The 19,893-nt window shown below is 37.3% G+C and overlaps 1 protein-coding gene across 3 annotated transcripts in view; it reads right to left on the reverse strand.

Moving 5' to 3' along the window:
* wwp2 (WW domain containing E3 ubiquitin protein ligase 2) overlaps window positions 1-19,893 on the reverse strand; it is a 56,564-nt gene that overhangs the window by 870 nt on the left and 35,801 nt on the right. The window contains exons 11-22 of one of the 3 annotated variants that reach the window (XM_079860182.1): window positions 15,417-15,471; window positions 13,735-13,816; window positions 12,620-12,748; window positions 10,554-10,632; window positions 10,375-10,446; window positions 9,186-9,274; window positions 7,898-8,057; window positions 4,804-4,937; window positions 4,554-4,694; window positions 3,398-3,518; window positions 3,148-3,252; window positions 2,958-3,054 (exon numbers count right to left, since the gene is read on the reverse strand). In XM_079860182.1, coding sequence (XP_079716308.1) covers window positions 2,958-3,054; window positions 3,148-3,252; window positions 3,398-3,518; window positions 4,554-4,694; window positions 4,804-4,937; window positions 7,898-8,057; window positions 9,186-9,274; window positions 10,375-10,446; window positions 10,554-10,632; window positions 12,620-12,748; window positions 13,735-13,816; window positions 15,417-15,471 — 1,264 coding nt within the window. Of the gene's footprint in view, window positions 1-2,957; window positions 3,055-3,147; window positions 3,253-3,397; window positions 3,519-4,553; window positions 4,695-4,803; window positions 4,938-7,897; window positions 8,058-9,181; window positions 9,275-10,374; window positions 10,447-10,553; window positions 10,633-12,619; window positions 12,749-13,734; window positions 13,817-15,416; window positions 15,472-19,893 lie in introns of all 3 variants that reach the window. The other 2 variants (XM_079860183.1, XM_079860184.1) reach the window with 2 other exon arrangements.

Here is a 19,893-nt window from a genome sequence, read left to right on the forward strand (position 1 = left end):
GATAAAATGATAAACTATAAGAAATATTTACACTTCTAAACATTGAATATGTACAATGTGGATAGACTTCAGGTCAAAGCTGAATGGTGTTTTTTCTTTAATTGAATAACTGTATTTATGCTGCCGTAACGTGCTTTCGGAATTATCGTAAATACGAATTTCCTAGTTCAAAATTGGACATGAATGTCCTTCTCAAGTCGTATTTCTCACTGGGAGGCTCTGGGATAATTTTGAGCTGGACGGGGCTAAACGTTAAACATGGCGGAGGGAGAATTGTTCAAGTAGTGCATATTTAATTATAATATAACATGACTCTCGGGGTAATAGGTGGACGGTACGGTGGCCCACCTGTGAAACTGAGGACGCTCCAAAGACTGATCGACTCATATTGGACATCCTTAGCATATTTTTCTCTACAAAAGATCAATATTTAACTGAAATGTTTTAGATCTGTCACTCTAAAAAATTTATAGTCTATTAACTTATTTAATATTATGTAATAAAATAATGTATCATAAGCACTTTCAGTAATTACAGACTGTTCCTCCAAAATTCACCAGTTCCAAATGTTACCAAAAATTAATTAGATGACAGATCAGCAGCCAAAAGAGAAATATTCTTACCCGCTTAATATTTTAATATAATTGTCATGAACACAGCAAAACAGGGTGAATAAAATGAGATTTTATACACAGTGAAAATAGCCTGTATTTGGCCGAAATTCCAGAACTGTCAGCAAGCTATCTAAAGCACAGTGAATGTTTATATGGATGTCAATGAATGGGGACGCTAAATATCATTTTGGCTTTAATAAGATGTTCCCAATAAATTTGCAAGAAAAAACCTGGTGTCCTTCATGATTCATGTTCTTTACAACAACAAAGCGCTTGAATGTGACAAAGCTCGTAATCACAACTTGTGGGAAATAGGACATTTCCGATAGCACGTGAAGGCAGCATTAGCTCATGATACTTCGTTACAATTTTCCAAAGGTTACGCACCTCCTTTCACTGACTGTTTAAGGCCCTATTTTGTACCATATTCATGGACAGTGCCACCATTTCAAGCTTTTCCTTTTGTTTCATCAACATTGTTAAAGGATTTGTTCACTTCAGAATTAAAATTTCCTGATAACTTACTCTCCCCCACGTCATCCAAGATGTTCATGTCTTACTTTCTTCAGTTGAAAAGAAATGAAGGTTTTTGAGGAAAACATTCCAGGGTTTTCTCCATATAGTGGACTTCAATGGGGTCCAACGGTCTGAAGGTTCAAATTGCAGTTTCAGTGAAGCTTCAAAAGCTTCACACGATCCCAGCCGAGGAATAAGCTGTTGTGCCCTGTTAAAGTCCACTATGTAGAATGTTTTACTCAAAAACCTTAATTTCTTTTCGACTAAAGAAAGAAAGAAAGACATGAACATCTTGGATGACGTGGGGGTGAGTAAATAATCAGGAAATTTTAATTCTGAAGTGAACCAATACTTTAAGCTTATCAATCAAAAAGTTGTAAATCCTCCTCCTCTAAACCACTAGGTAAACACGATAAGGCCAAAGAAACAACCATAAAATGCTCCATGTTTGAGATTTTGATAGCATGCAGTAATTTCATATTGTATGAAAACTGTCTATAGGGCAAAATGATTCAATTAAAGGGGTGGTTCAGAATTTTGGACATCGGACCTCATTTACAAGTTAGCCTGTGTGCTATTTATCAATTTTCACCCAGTCCTTCCAGTTGCATAGTTCGCCGGTGCTAGGCTAGCGCGAGTCTACGGTATCTGTTAGCCTGCCATTAAAAACAGTTTTACCCACTCCACAGTACACCAAAAGCAAATAAATTATAACGTCAGACTATCGATGTAAATGTCTGTTGAGGGAATAACATTAGAACTCAAACTACTCTTGCATCTCAATGATCGCATTACATTTACAGGAACTAGTTTCTCAGCAGTAAATTTTACTTTACTTTGTTAGTAGTACTGCGCCGAAAAGTAAACACACTACAGTCGGGACGTCTAGCTAGCTGTATGTACATTTTCTGCACTGGCACCACCGGTCTCCCGATGTTCTGTCCCGGTTCTCTACGGCATCTCCAGCAGCTGTTGTCTCTACAGACAGACATTCTTTCTCTTTCTGCCCTTTTAGCATCCATCTCGATTAGTTATTCGTCTGTGTATTCCGGCTCATACATGTAAGTTACGGTTCGTTGAATAACACACATTCCTCGCCTGCATTGTCTCCAAAGTCCAAAACATTGCCATGGCTTTCAAACGTGGCCATAGTCCTATGTCTTGTTGATTTCTTCGTGAAATATACTCTGCTTCTGCTGTAGTGATGAGTGTCAGCGGCAGGTAAATACACTTGCGTGACTGTCATGTGGACCGGCTCTCTCGGTTGCCTAGGTAACTTAATATCACTTCGCCGCTGTTGTAGACTGTGCTAATAAATACAGGGAACAAAGTATAACTATTGCAATGCGATGAAAGGGTAGTTTGATTTTTAACATTATTCTCTCAACAGGCATTTACATCGGTAGTCTGGCATTATAATTTATTTGCTTTTGGTGTACTGTGGAGTGGGTAAAACTGTTTTTAATGGCAGGCTAGCAGATACTGTTGACTCGCGCTAGCCTAGCACCGGCGAACTATGCAACTGGAAGGACTGGGTGAAAATTTTTGAAAACTGTCTCCACTGATAAATAACACACAGGCTAACTTGTAAATGAGGTCCGATGTCCAAAATTCTGAACCACCGCTTTAATGTGTTCAGCTTGCAGACAAATACTACTGGTGAATCGATGAATACTCAGAATAATAGTAATTATAGTAAAAAGGAAAATTTAACTAATTAGTTAACTAATTAATGTTATTATTATTATTATTATTATTAATATGGTAAATACTGTTATCAAAATGCACTGTTGTGTGTAAAGGTACATTAAGATATTATAGCTGTACCTATCAGTTCTGCAAATCCTCCAACCGGCAGTCGACAAGTTCCTGTGACGAACTGCAGAAGCCGAATTCTCTTCTCATTGTCCATTTCCTTCACGACCTGAGTGACACACAATGACATATATAGTAAAAAGAGAAATGCGGGAGTAGCTGTGACTGCATAAAAACACACAAGACTGAGCGTGTAAATCACCTGCCAGAACCAGTGAATTTGCTTGCTGTTTTTGGTGTAATGCCGATAGATGGTGTTCTTCTGCCAGTCATTCAGATCGATTTCCTGCATCCCGCATAACATCAGCTAAAGCGAGAAACAATCACAATCACACAGTTATTTACAACGGTTTTCTCAGTGATGTGTCTTCGTATGGATGAGGGGTTTTTATTGGACCGTTAAACATCTATAAATGTCAAGTCCTTGCTAAAAACACAACACCACCACCCACCTCCAACTCTTTCTCATCAAAATAACGCAGCCACTCCAGAGGCACAACCTCATTGAAGCCATCCAGGAAGGCTTTAGTTTGTTCCTCCACCCCCCGTGTGAACCGCCAGTCAGTCAGCAGACTGCAAGAAAAACGTGGGATGAGTTTAAAATCACTGTGTTAAAGGAACAGTCCTTAAAAGAGAAAAAAGGTGTATAGATGACGGTGATTGTGGTTTCATGGTTAACAGTGAAGTGTGGGATTTCTGCACAACTAGCATCACCAGTGAGAGTTGCAAAGAACAGGTTTCTCTAACAGTCGACAGACTCTTAAACTGGAGCTGAATAATAAACTGGGATAGGACTCACTTTATCTCTAAGGACAGTACCTGTTATTAGTGTACGAAACACCAATGGATGAAAGGTGTGTTAACTGGCCAGTAATACTCTTAAGACCAATTCACAATCACCAGATTACAGTACGTCACATTCCACGACCCTACAACCACCAATTCAGCATGTTCACCCGGAGAAAACAAGCTCCGACAGACGCCAACAGACACCAACAGGGGTGACACACTAACTCGACACAACCAGACAAAGTGTCTTTTGCCATCTGTCGGTGTAGGGCTGCCCTCGACTAAAGATATTTCTAGTCGACTAGTAGTCGTTAATTTAAGCAATTAGTCGACTAATCGCACGTTTATATTAATTTAATGAATTAAACATATACTGGGTGGGGGGGGGGCTTTCATTCGGATTACCAAATTTGAGAGTTTTTGTTTTCCAGTTGAATTGGTTCGTTTAAAAGTAGCCTATATACGCTGAGTTTCGGTTCATTTTGATGTTCATTCGGATGTTAGATATGACTAGACTAACGTTAGAGCGAGTGGCCAAGTAAAGTTTATGCTACTTGCTATTTCAAATGATAAGCCATTTTTGAGGATGATGAATTATAGGCGAACATTTGGATTTCCTGCCTGACATACGGTAATTACCCGCCGTTAACAATCTGTCCCTCACAGGCTGCGTCACGCACACTTCCCACACTTCCTGTGGATAACTAATGAAATTTGGGTCGACTAAGCCTCTTCTATCGGCTATCAGGGGGAAGCCTTATGTCGGTGCACTGTGAATTGGCCTTTATAGTGAAAAATAAATGAATAGGGCAGCTGTACCCAATATATTCCTCCTTGTTGTCGTGAGTGACGAGCTCATTTTCTCCATCGTTCTTCAGCTGGTGTGTCGTCACCTTTCCCAGAATCTCCATGTCTTGAGCGAAGTACAGCTCCACGCCACACTCTTCCAAATCATTCTCTCTGTGAATGTACACCAGCATGGAGATCAGTGATGCACAGTTTGTCAGAGAACTGTTTTGATTGTCATCTGTACTGAATGAATGAACGCAGCTGCAGGCTTGATACTCACTTGACCCACATGATGGAGTTGTAAAACTCTGGGTCGATGGACTCCAGGTCTTTCAGGGTGGGTTTCTTGTTAAGCATGCGCTTGTAGAAGGGTAGAGTGAAGCCAGTGTCAATGAACTTCCCATGATACAGTGCCTGCAGAGAGCCAATCACAGGTCGAAGGTCATAAAAACAACAAGAAATAGTTTTAAGTCAGCATGAAACAGAAATTGCATCAGTCGTTATGTATGACAGGTTTCTGGAGGCGAGGGATTGAAACTCATTAGCCTTTGTGCCGGTGTGTGAGGGGAAGGCTTTGTTAATGCTTTTGTTTATGATTATAATACACATTTTAAATAATAATAATAATGTGCATAGATATTAATAATTCTGCAAGTTCTGCAACATTCCATAAGAAAGTAATAACTGTCAATTGTGTAAAAAATGTCATGCTATCTACATTTATTTTTAAAAGGATTTTGCTAAATATTTGAATTATTATGCATGCAGCATTTATGAGATCATTAATTGAGGCCACTTGGAATTTTTCAACTTTTAAAAATTAATTTAGAAACAAATCCATGGAAACATTATGCATCATCAACTAGGAATGCAGTCACAGATCATTAACAGCTGAATGGTCAAATTCTGTCCAACCAGGTTTTTGTTTATTGCAGCATGCAAGATTTCACACATAAACTGTAATTTTACAAAATGAGTTCATTCTGAGTGGCCATACACTATGACATCGTGGCTGGAGGGTGAATTGATGGCCATTATAAACATTCATGTTCTATTTAATGTGTTTGAGATGCATCTTATCGGTTTTTAAGAGTCATTATGGCAATTCTGCTGCATCATTGTAAAGAGAAAAAGAGAGGAAAAGAAAGCTGCAGATGGTAAATCCAATTCAATATCAAACAATTATGCAAATGTACATCTGATAAAGCTTCATGTAATGTTAGTGCAGCAGTCAGTCAGTTTAAGCAGACATACACTTACACAAGCCATTTTAAAAGGTCACCAGAAACCTGTCTGTCACGATAAGATAAATACTGTAGCTGCAATAACAGTTTAACCTTCAACAACGGAACCATAAGGAACCTTAACATTGCCTTACATTATTAGTAGTAATTTGTGTTACTTGCAACACTAGAAAAAAAAAGTTAACGAATCATAAATAATAATCATTTGTGACCAGCAATTTTGAAGCTAGTACTGGACATATTGCTTGCAGTTCGTCACGTTCACATTGCTTGTGAATTTATCTAGATTGTGTGATGCTAAAATTGTCAGGAAATTAAAGGGTTAGTTCACCCAAAAATGAACATTATCCCATAATTTACCCATCCTCAAGCCATCCTAGGTGTATACGAGTTTCTTCTTTCAGCCAAACACAATCGGAGTTATATAAAAAAATATCCTGGCACTTCCAAGCTTTATATGGCAGTTAACGGTACCTTTTTTGAAGCCCAAAAAAGTGCATCCATCCATCATAAAAGTGCTCCACACGGCTCCGGGGAGTTAATAAAGGCCTTCTGAAGCCAAGCCATGCATTTTCGTAAGAGAAATATCCATATTTATACATTTATAAACTATAAGAGTGACCTCTGACCCGACGCATGACGTACTGAAGAATGTGGAAGCGCAGAGGATAGAGGAAAGCAAAACACCGGTCAGGAATTAGAAGTCTAAAACGGGAATTTTTAAAGAGAAATGTGAGAGGAGTTTGAGTTTGTTGCCTAGCCCTATTTGCTTGAACTCTCACCTAAGCTTATGCTACTCCTACATCGGGTCAGAGGTCACTTTTCCGCCAGAACTCGACTCTCTCATGAACGCGCGGACGGACGTTACCGGAAGCTAGTGATTACAGTTCATAATTAGTTGTAATTATGTATATTTTTCTTACAAAAAAAATGCATGGCTTTGCTTCAGAAGGCCTTTATTAACCCCTCTGGAGTCGTATGGATTACTTTTATGATGGATGGACTTTTACATCTATTGACTTACTATTGACTGCCATTATAAAGCTTGAAAGAGCCAGGATATTTTTTAATATAACTCAGATTGGCTGAAATAAGAAACTCACATACACCTAGGATGGCTTGAGGGTGAGTAAATTATGGGATAATATACTTTATCCCAATACATTTACCCTTTAACTGTGTGTGATGTATTTGCTACAGCACAATGTAGTGCATGTACTGTACAACTGTGACTCTCTGAAAAATAAATATTTGTGATTGTATCATCTGATCTTAATGTTAAATATCAGTGGGCCTCATTCGTGAAACTTTCGCTAATAATTTAGTAATTATGCACAAATTTCCCAAAAACTCTCCTCTGGATTCACAAACACTCCGTAAACCTCAGACTTGATAGCTAAACGTGTATACGAATTAAAATCATTTGGAATCAAAATTGGCAAAGTAATCAACATGAGCCTCAAATTTCATGATCGGCGCACCATTATAAACTACAGATAAACCCGTTTATACACTTTTTATAATATTTGATAATACATCATGAATATTGTAAAGATTAGAGAATGTGCTTTCCTGAGTTACATCATCCAACATTGCAGGTTTGCCTTTGCTTAAATTCTCTTCTCTCTCTTTTCTTTTTCTTTTGAAAACAAATTTTGTTGCATTATTTTCCTGTTATCTCTGTAAAGCTGCTTTGAAACAATCTGTATTGTAAAAAGTGCTATACAAATAAATGTGACTTGACTTGACTCTGGGAATGATCTCCAAAAACAACACAGACAGAGTCACACAGTCTGTTCAGAACAAGCTCAAAATAGGAGAAACACAAGGGCTGAGAAAGAATTCAACACACAGCACAGAGAATCTCTATAATATATGTTTGAGAATGTCAAACCCAGACGTGCATGGGCTCTTGAAGGGTGTGAGACAAACTCTCTGGATCTTAATATAACACCAGTCACTATATCAGAACACAAAGATTTATTTTCATGCCATGAGGTTCACACTCATCCACACACACACACACACACACACACACACACACACACACACACACACACACAGATGTACAGAAATACAAAACTTCAGTTTAATGTGAAACTACTAGAGTCTAAAGGCGTTCCTTCTCACCATGGCAATGAAGCGTCCGATGAAGCGGAAGTAAGTGAGGTGGTCGGGGTTGATGGAAGAAGCAGGGTTTATCTGCAGACAGTAGTTGTTTTTACCGGCATACTCAAACAGACAGTACATGGGGTTCAACACCTCATGAGACAGCAAGAAAAACCACTCCCTACAGACAGAGACAGAGAAGAAGAGAGTCAGTCACACAACACTCTGAACATTGCCCTTAGCTGCTATTATAATGAGACATACTCTACTTAAATATTCCCACAACACAAACTGAGACAAACTGTGTTGGAAAATTATGCAAGAATAAAGATAGTTTGGAGAATTTTTTGGATACTAACAAATCGAAATGTTTTTTACATTTTTTATTAAAAATTCAATTACAATTTAGATTTTATAGATTAAATTAGGAATGATTTAAACAGATGTCTTCAGTAAAGGGAACATTTAATTGTTTAAATCTCGACAAAGTGTTTCATTATACAACAACTTCATATGAGAGTAATGGGAAAGAATAGACAATACAGTACTGTTTAAAAAGCATAGAATGTCTATTTATGCTGGAAACATTCTGGTAGCTTTTCCTTGAAAATACACCAACTCATTTATTAAAAAAAAAAAAAAAAGTTTTGTTTTTACAAAATGTAGTTTGGAGAAGAAAGTGATATGTAGGCACAAGTTGTTTTTGCCTATAAACCTGAAATCATTCGGAGCCACTTGAAGCAAATCAAATAAAAGAAAACAGATTTACAGAAAAATGCACAAATAATAAAAGGAACCCTTTTTGTGGAATATAAAAATAAAACAAAACATTGTAAAAATAAATAAATGATTAAAACAAATGCAATACATTTTCTTGAGATGGACAGTGTACACAGTGTCACATACAGTGATGACGATGAAGACAGATTCAGCAGCACAAACACACACATCAAATCATAACCAATTCACCAGAACCCAAGGCCTGACCTTTAATCCCAGAGGGTGTTTGGAAAGAAGGTAAAGGGGCAAAGAGGGGACCATGATTGGGGGTGACAGGGGTTTTGGTCACACCACAGGACGACGCAGACACCTCCAGACATCCCGTCCGTGGTTCTACCCTGTGGTAGAACAGCATGACGTAACCTACCATAGGGTAAAACCACTGACAGGACACAGGAGACAGACACAGACACAGGAAGACAACTATGAGGTCCAGACACCAAACGAGCAGTTACACCCGAAACAAGAAACATTCAGCACGAGCAGGAACATGAAGATGACCAACATTGAGATGTCACAGTGAACTTGCCTGGCTATTCCTCCGTAATCCAGTCCCTCCTCTCCTCTCATGATGATGTAGAGTCTCCGACGGAGGTCATACGGCTTCATGTTCATGATCTGAGACGAGACAGGGGGACATCTCATTAGAGCCTCAATACACACAATAGGGCTTGAAAAAGTCTTAAAAATTTTAAAGAAAGTGTCGTTCGAGGGAATGTTGCTTGTCCATCTCAGGAGATCAAACTAAAATGATATGAGCCGTTTAGCCTAAATGAAGATGTCGGTAATTAGGAGACCAATTTTGTTTATTCTCATATTGGGCATAAATGAAAGAAAAAAATACTGTTTGACAATTGTGACCCTGGACCACAAAACCAGTCACAAGGGTCAATTTTTTTAAATGAACATGTATACATCATCTGAAAGCTGAATAATAAGCTTTCCATTGATATATGGTTTGTTAGGATAGGACAATATTTGGCTGAGATAAAACAATTTGAAAATCTGGAATCTGAGAGTGCAAAAAAAATCGCCTTTAAAGTGTATGTTCTTATAACTTTATGTTAAATATTTTTTATATATATATTTATGGTAAGAAATTTACAAAATATCTTCATGGAACACAATCTTTACTTAATATCCTAATGATTTTTGCCATAAAAGAAAAATCTATAATTTTGACCCATACAATGTATTGTTTGCTATTGCCACAAATATACCTGTGCGACTTATGACTGGTTTTGTGGACCAGGGTCACAATTTTCCTTAGAATAAAATTGGTAAGAGGCTTTAATGGAATGAATTTAACAGATAATGTTTTGTCGTTGTATTCAGACAAGAAAGTTATTTGAGGTTATACGAGCCAAAATCATAATGATCTATGATAATGAATTGGGGGACAAAAGACAAACATTTTCTGTGCATTTATTGCTGTAAAAAATGTATTGGGACAACCTCTATACAGACGCTACTCAACATGCGTCACTAAAGCCATTTTGCAGGCATGTCTTCATCATCATCGTGGTAACCACAAGAGCTGGCAATGGTTCTACGATCTACTTAGGCTTACGTATGACAGTAAAAATGTGTCATCCAAGGTTTATACTGCAATAAATCTGCAACACCAATTATGACAAAACAGTGTAGATAGTTTTGGTGATTATAAAAGAAGCGTCAGCGGTCCAAATTTGAGCTGTACCGCATCCTTATCCACTCACCTGTTGAAACGAGTCCTCAAACAGAGTCTGTCGGGATACGGAGATTTTCACATGACTGGGAAGCGCGTTGGACTGCGTAAAGAGGCCAGAAAAAAGAGGAGCCCATACATTAATTTGCAGATGCTAAATGACAAAAGTGTTGCACTAGTATAAGGCCTGTGGTGATTTGAAGAACTCACATGACACAAGAAGCGGAACTGGTGATATTTCCACCTGAAGCTGCGGTCGTACGCTCCCGGAGACCCACCCTGTCTCGAACTAAACAGGAACACAGAAAATAAAGCCAAAGCACTATGAGAACATTCTGATGTCATCTGTTCCATGAGTGTGTGGCGCTTCAGACACTGGCACAGACTTCAGATCAACATTAGCTCTTAAACCCACATGAGCAATAAAAAGGAAAACAGGATAAACTAAGAGTTTACAAATGGCAGAATAAAGTCAGCCATGACACCACTTCCATAAACAGGTGAAAGTGACGCATCATTCAAGACAGAATGTGGGATTCAGATCAGATAAAAATCTGTCGTTTACACGGGGTAGATTTAGGGAGTCTGGTGCTGCACAGCCGTGATAACACAAGATAACACAAGCAAAAGGCATTTCACTTCAATTTAGAGAGAGGGAAAGTCTGAGGAATGAAACATATTTAAGACAACAAAAAGATGCATGAAAGGAACAAAGGAGATACTGAGAGAAACAAAGAAAGAAAAAAATAACACTAACATTCTGTGTAAGTATATATATATATAATATTCAACAATATTATTGATCTGACTGTACTGACGCTGTTGTATGAGAACAACTATTTACAACGGAACTGAACCAACACTGAACTGACTTCAGCTGAACAACAGCCGAAATGCATCATTTCCTGTTTATCACTGTAAAGCTGTTTTATGTGTGTATAATGTATTGTATACAGCGCTATAGAAATAAAGGTGACCTGACCTGATGTATATATACAAATTATACACTACCCTAGCAAAAGTTTGAGGAAAAAAAATTATAATAACAAAATAATTTTGTAAGAAGTCCCTTCTGCTCACCAAGGCTGCATTTATTCGATCAAAAATACAGTAAAAACAGTAACATTACGAAATAATATTACAATTTGTTTTCTATTTTAACATGTTATTTATGCCTTTATTTCTACAGTCTTCAGTGCCACATTATTATTCAGAAATCATTCTAATATGCTAATTTAATGCTCAAGAATTTCTTCTTTTTTTTTTTATTATCAATGTTGAAAACATTGGAAACATGTTTTTTGCTAATTAATATTCTGTGGAAACCGTGATATGCATTCAAAGTTTTGGGGCAATTACAATTACAATATTAGCCAAGGAGATTTAAATTGATCAAAGGTGACAGTAAAGACATTTATAATGTAACAAAAGATTTCTATTTATCAAAGAATCCTAAAAATCTTTTTACTATGGTTTCCAAAAAAATATTAAGCAGCAAAAACTATTAACATTAATAAAACATTAAGAACCATTATTAATAATTGAGCACTAAATCAGCATATTGAGAGATCATGTGACACTGAAGAAAATTTTAGATAACAGCTATTTTATATTGAAATTTCACAATATTACTTAGTGAGCAGAAGAGACATCTTTCGGTCTCATTTGCTAACATTAGTTGATGCATTAGTTAACATGAGCTACCTATGAAAAATATTTTTTTTTCAACACCTATTAACCTTTGTCGATGTTGGTTATAAAAATATGATTGTTCATTGTTTGTTCATCTTAGTTCACAGTGCATTCAATAATGTTAACAAATACAACTTTTTGATTGTAATAATGTATTAGTAAATGTAGAAATCAACATAACCTAAGATGAATAAATGCTGTACAAGTATTGTTTATCGTTAGTTCACGTTAACTAATGTAGTTAACTAAAGTTAACAAACGAAACCTTTTAAATTGTTACCAAAATTTGAAACTTTTGAATGGTAGTGTACATATAGTTTATATAAAAATGTTGAACTTTATTATGTGTCATAGACCTACATTATATTGGCCATCTGCTCAAATTTTCTCAAGATATATTGAAAAGCTCATTTACGTGGATGTGAACCTCCCGCAGACTGTGAAGTTGCTGTGAACCCCTTTCACCATCAGGTCCTTGATCTACTGTATGTGTGTGTGTGTGTGTGTCTCTCTCTCGCAGTGAACTCCTGCCTTCACATGCAATCAAAACAAGCACTCTAAACTATAGCGTGTGTGATGTTTACCCTGACTCAAAGCCCGGTCGAGGGTCTTTAAAGGTGGTGGTGCGAGAATTGTGGTCCACAAAGTATCGCACCCCCTCTGCAGTGTACTTCATCTCCCAGCCGGGCGGCAGGGGCGGCTCCTGGATCATCCTGCAAACGGAGGAGGGCAGTGAGAGCAGCGCACCCTGCTGGACGCTACACAAACAAGACTGGGGGGGGGGGGCTCAAATATAGAGTAACATGCGTTTTTTCTGAACAATCTAAAACGCAAATGTACAAATAAACAAAATGCAAAAATAAAAATAATGAGCAAACAAATAAACAATGTATTGCAGCCTAAGTGGATGAGTTTGATCATGTGTGGTATTCATTATGGGTCTCTATCAAAGGACTGATAAGAACATACCACTGTGGGTGAGCAAGCAACTAGACAAAGCTAGCTAACGCAGCTGCCTAAACAATCATGCTGCTTTTCCCAGTCGTTTTACAGAGCCAGGCATTAAAAGTGAGATCCACACAGCATGTATAAACTGCATGGCCGAGAATCGTCCGCTTTGACGGGAAAAGGCCTGTTTGACTGATGTAAGGCCATTAAGAGCAGTTCATATGTTATGCTATATTTAAGTTGTGGGCAAATCTGAAATTGGAAAACGTTTTTTGAAAAGAGATTTATGCTTGTGGATATGCTGCTCATTTTAACAGCCCGGAAACTACAAACACGACCTTGTTTCCATGTGGGCGATAGCAATCAGACTAGAGCTGGCACTTTTGGCCAACTTTTCTTTCTTTGGCACATTATATGGCGTGACATTATTATTTAGTGTAAGTATTTGAGATGTCAATAACAATGTCTCACATTGATCAAAGCATGTTGCATGTAGAGTTAAGATTTGTAGCTACCTTTCATTAGTAACTTGTATTGCCAACCATTTTTTCTAAAGGGTAGCTTAACTGAAACTGCTAAGCTACAAGCAGGTCATAATTCAAAGTCACTTCCCCAACTGGTAAACTGACGCTTGACCAAGACACACACACTATTTACACCCACTGAGTGAAGTCTGACAAACTCCACTGGAATCTACAGATCACTTGCTATGGACTGTAAGGATCATGTGACAGGAGGAGGACATGATTACCCTTGGGTTCGAGGGTCCTCCCACTGCGTAGTTCGGGTGTTGTGATTGACATAGTACACTCTTCCGTTGTCCTGGCGTTTCTCTGAGGGAAAAGAGAGCACATTTAGAAGTTAATTTTCAGGGTACATATTATTACGTGCAGCTGTTTTGCATTCATAATGGTTGCAAACATACTTTAAGCTTAACGGTCAGTCTAATAAACCAAGATAAAATGCTATGTGTTAAGTATAAGGTGGTTATGCAATAATTATGCATTACAAAAGTAAGTCAATTGAGCACATATTCATATTAAACTGCTCATTAAAGGAACTGTTCATCTAAAAATTAAATCTGTCATTATTTCCTCACCCTTATGTCATTACAAACACACATACCATTTACCTTTTTTACAAAATAACTGCTATTTACTCAATTTAAGCTGTTTTTCCACTAATAATTTCCCCCATCTTGATGGCTTGGGTGAACGATTCCTTATCATATTGAAAAATATACAAAAGTAGTGTAATCTCCCCATGGGCTGATGGGTAAGACGGTGTCAAATCTGACAGAGCTGACTGAAAACTCACGAGTCAGTGGGGCATCTCACTAGCGCGTGCTCCAACATACCTTCTCACATCTCACTTCAGCTTTCGATTGAGTTTAACAAGAACAGAGACAGAAAGAAACCTTCACGATTTAAAGAGCAAAAAAGAAAAGAGCAAATCTGCTGGCCAATTGCTTTTCCACACAGAAAGAAGTGTGTGTGTCCCGTGCCCCTCACCCCCTCATCCACTCTCCGTCTGACATCTTGTTTTCATTAACAGTGGTTTGTGGAGCACACAGTAGCCCTCACATTACTGCACACACAACACTCTCTCTTTCTGCCTTTCCCTTCTTTAACCCCCTCGTTCCCAGCTCCCTTTCACAGTTATATTCCTCAACTCTACTATACTTCTGAAAAAAGAAAACCACCGTTTTTAACAGAAATAAGAAATGAAATAAAATATTTGTTTTGTTTTTCAACAACAGATAAGGATACAGATATATTTTTGGAAAAAATAACACGTAAAGATGTGATTTTAATTACATCATTAAAACATTATTTTAAATAATAATTATAATGAATTGTATTACACATGTCTCTAATGAAACAAATTTTTTGCATAATTAGCACTAAACTGTATTCTTGACAAGCAGTTTCCTACAGTGTGCAAGTCTCATGTCTATAATCGTATCACTCGCGTCCAAAGAATACTTTATTTATTCAGCAAGTATCCATGTAATAACAGCCTCTGCTTCATTTTGTGGCTGTTTGTACATTAATCTTTACTATTATATGCATGTACACGGCTGCTTTGTGAGCAAAATGGTTGCAAATTTATTCTTTGTTTTGGGCTATGTTCAACTGTTAATCATAATATGCTATGCGTTACGTAAAAAGCAATACATAAAATACCGGTAAGTTACTTCACTTGATAGCTGTTGTTTCCTGTAGACCACAGTCAGTTTTTGTTATGGTGATGTGATCCATCAAATTCTATTATTTATAGCACTAGAAAAGTATGAATACTGGAAAAAACAACTTAGGCCAAGCTGATTATAGGCCTCTCTCTTCTACTAAAGTTAACATAAATAAAAAAAAAACTCACATTGAGCTCATAAGAGACACCTCACCTGAAGATAAAGCATGAGTGACGACTTACCCCATCCTGGAGGAAGAGCACCGAGCGGGTCATTCTCCACTGCAACTCCAGACGGCTGTGAGGGACAAACAGAGAGAGAGAGAGAGAGAGACTGGAGTTAGGACACACTTTCTGAACCCCCCTCGCACACCAGAACCCGCAGAAACCAGTTCAAATAAACTACCAACCCAAATAACAGCAGGAATAGACAAATTACAGCTGTACTGCAAAAACCCCTGTGGGACAAGGTGCTGACTCTAAGAGGTGTTTCTAGAAGGCTATGAACCCAACAGATCATAGAGTTTGCCTCCACTTCTCAGAACGGAGACTGACAGAAGTGCCTAGCTAGCGCCGTCCAAATGCTACATGCCCGCTACAGGCAGAAGACGACACACACACTGACACACACACGCATGCAGTGTTCCAGTGATCTCACTGGCTGCTGGAAAACCCCACCCTGTCTCCATCCGCCCAATCGGGACCCCACCCATGCCTCGTCCTCTTCTAGTGGAGCTGTGAAATACACAGGGAGGCGTGATGTCTGAGCGCACTGAAGTGAACATTCATGAGCGCTCCAGATGGCCCAGCCCCCCACCGGACAAAAGCACCTTTATTCACACACCGTGGCCGTGTTTACTCGGAGCGCACATGTGTGTGTGTTTGGCACTGAAAACATCCACCCAGTGTGTGTGCTTTAGGCATAATTATAAATGAAAAACAGACAAACACACTCTGTGGGCATGTTTGTGAATTTATATCCTGAACGTGGTATAAAAACGTATAGAGTAGATTTAGAGTAGAAAAACTTTATTTTCTTTTAAGATAACATTACAAAGCTAAATGAATCGCAGGCTTTTAAAACCGCTGGCTAAATTCAAATATTTTCATACATGCGACACTACCCAACGTCATGAAACTCTTTTTGAAAGAGAATTTCTACTTTTCAATAATCAATTTTATCTACACAAAATCCTTTATCACTTTCAGTGTTAGGGAGTCCGTGAAAAAGTTTAGAGAAAAATATATTATAATTTTATTATAATTAAATTATTATTATATTTATGGTAACACTTTATTTTACAGTGTTCCTGTTACATATATGTTACATGTACAAACCATAGTATTAACAGTAAATTATGCATAATTGCATGCAACTAACCCTCAACCAAACCCTAATCCTAACCCTAACCCTACAGTAAGTACATGTTGTTAATTAATATTACTCAGTACTTAAATATATAAAAACACCGTAAACAATGACACCATGTTTATTTATAAATAAATAATATAATAGATATAATTAAATTTACAGAATTTGACATTAACGTTTTATTCTGTTTTCTAAAGACTTAAAGATTACGGTTACTTGTATTTTATATAGTTATATTTTAGATTTCTCTTCATGTTTATATAACTTAACAGCACCCTAATGATGGGTAGAAAAAAAGGATACAGTACATATGAATATGTTTCTAACAATTTGAACTGTTCAAATGAGTCTTGGAACATGATTATGTATATGAATTAGGATAGGACAAAGAGAACATCATATATAAACCCCTGCTCTAAGAAACAGTAGTCTCGCTGCGGTCGTCTGTGTTCCCGGTGTTCGTCCGTTCACTGATTACATAGGCCTATACACAGAGTATGTGTGATTACAAATTCAAAAGAAAAAGAGAAAAGCGAGCGTGCGTGCATTTAAAATACTAATACATTTAGCTCGCCTGCCCCGTGTTATCGATAATACCACTGTGAACATTTCCTCACCGTGACATCCCTAACAAACCCTAGAGTAATGCTCTCATAGAGTCACAGTTTCAGGGGAATCAACCCATAAAGTCTTCATTATTGTTGTCTCTGCTGGTATATTAGCACTTTAACATCTAATCGCTTCACCTTTAATGGGTAACTCTCGCCAAAATGGAACCTAGGGTCTTTTTGTTAATCTACCCGAGGCGAACTTTCATTTAAAAGCATAATTAGAATGGAAACGCCACTTTTAAGTTTGACCGTATTTTCGTTTTCGGTCAAATTGCCTTTTGAATGGGAGTGCTTGGGGCACTACTATGATAGCATCAAAATCGCTATTTTTAAAGCACTAAGAAGGCTCGACACAACATGAAACTTTGCTCGAAGTATCACCAGGGGCTCTACACATGAACTCGAGAATTGAGAACATTGTTTGTGTACACAGAGTTTACTAAAAAGAAAGATTTTGAACAACTCAGTCAAAAATGACAATCGAAAATACGGTCAAACTTAAAAGTGGCATTTCCATTCTATTTATGATTTTAAACGAAAGTTCGCCTCGGGTAGATTAACAAAAAGACCCTAGGTTGCATTTTGGCGAGAGTTACCCATTAAAGGAAGTGTTAATGTTGCTATATAGGTAGAAAAATAAAGGATCTTTATGGGGGACAAAATCCTTTTTTTCCATTTTACTCTAGCTTGAGAAAAGCACTAAAAATGCAATGACCACTAAAGAATCATGAGAGTTTTGCCATTTTCCTATGGGCCTTACAGTGTCATTACATTCATTTTAAACTCCAGAGGCGTTCCAATGGTTGCAGCCAAGAGCTCTGACTAAGCAAAGTTTCTCACAATAGCCATTTCAATATTGTTTTACCCTTTTTCAAGCAAGTTATTTCATCAGTTGTGCTTGTGGTTGAGGCGTATCTGAAAGCCCACATCTTCATTTATGAATCATTACCAGTTGTATGCCCTAGCTGGGCTAAAGATGGTCAAAAATGAGGGGGATGTTAAAAACTAGTGTGTGTCAGTATGCCCCACCCTCAGCACTTTCTATGACTAAAAAAGGTAGGAAAAAAATGAAAGAAAAGCATGACATCATCTTCACTCCCTCTGCACGATCATTAGATCCAAACCAACCCTCAAAGAAACAGAGAGAGAGAGAGAGAGAGAGAGAGAAAGAAAAGTGATGGCTTGGAGAAAGAGAGAGTGAGCAAATACATAAAAAAGAAGACAGAACAAAACAGAATAACTCAATGAGATATAGAAGGCTCAATGTCCATACAACTGGCAACAGAATAAAAACTTTCCTTTCTCTTAAAGGAACAGTTCATCCCCCAGATTAATTCTGCCACGAGTCAGGGTGGCGCCATATTTAATGTTGACAGGAATGACAACGAGGCATTGAGGGACAGAAGTACAGTGCATTCAATAGATTGTACTGTTGTTCAACAACATGCCATTTGTTCAGCTGACAAAACGTTTTTTTTTTTTTTTACTTCAGTTTTGAAAGTTGAGAGTTTTGAAAATGACATGATTTAGAACCTTAATGCAGTATGCACCATTGTAAAGACAGAAGTCTATCCCTCACAGTCTCATTTTCATCTATGTAAAATTCAATATGCCGTAAAATTGTTGAATTAGCTTTCTACCATATATGCTAAATTTACAACTGTTTTTCATTTTTTATTTATTTTGCTAGTTACTTGCACTAACTTGCATTCTTTTTCTTTTCTAGTTTATATTGGGATTTAATTATCGGCTTTGAGCAATAATTCCATTGATCTTTGCAATGGAAGTGAATCAATCAAAACTAACTTTATCTGGACAATAACTGTTTTCTAGAGCTGCTGTAAAGCCAAAACAATCTCTGTTACTTTCATTTGCAATTATCACTGTAAAGCTGTTTTGAAACAATCTATATCGTTAAAAGTGAGCTATAACTATATCATTACTATTGGTCAGCATCACACGCATCACACACATGACCAGCGTCGGCCAATAGTGAGCCTACGTGCTGATGTACAACCCAGAAGCAGAAGTATTTCATCAAAAATATCTTAATTTGTGTTCTGAAGATGAACGAAAGTCTTACGAGGTTGGAACAACATGAGGGTGAGTAATTACTGACCGAATTTTCACTTTTGGGTGAACTAACCCTTTAATTCCTTTATACCGGTACTTTCTAATTCCTTTATCCACTTGGATGGAGAAGCCCCTTTTTAGTGACAATTCTTTCCACAACATTAAAAACTCCCACAAGACAGGCTTATAATGACACAGCGTGAGGTAAGTTGGGTCAGCTCCTGCAGAATACAATAGCATATAATTTTTCAAGAAAACATTCTATTGTTTTCCACAGAATGAAAATACATATTAACAGCGGTCAAGCTCCAAAATGCAGCCCTTGCAACTTGTACACAATATTCTAAATCTTACAGTAGCTTTAAACAGACCCACATTTAATTCATTATTCTATCTCATCCTCCGAAGCTCATTTTTGGAGCTTGAGAGACATGATCACTAATATTGTTGCTCAGAAAATCTGTCTGAAGATTCTAAAAACAACACAACAACTAATATACTATACTATACTATACTATACTATATTATATTATATTATATTATATTATATTATATATATATATATATATATATATATATATATATATATATATATATACACACACAGTGAGGAAAATAAGTATTTGAACACCCTGCTATTTTGCAAGTTCTCCCACTTAGAAAT

Source organism: Squalius cephalus (genome assembly GCF_949319135.1).
Source record: "Squalius cephalus genome assembly, chromosome: 23".
NCBI lineage: Eukaryota > Metazoa > Chordata > Actinopteri > Cypriniformes > Leuciscidae > Squalius > Squalius cephalus.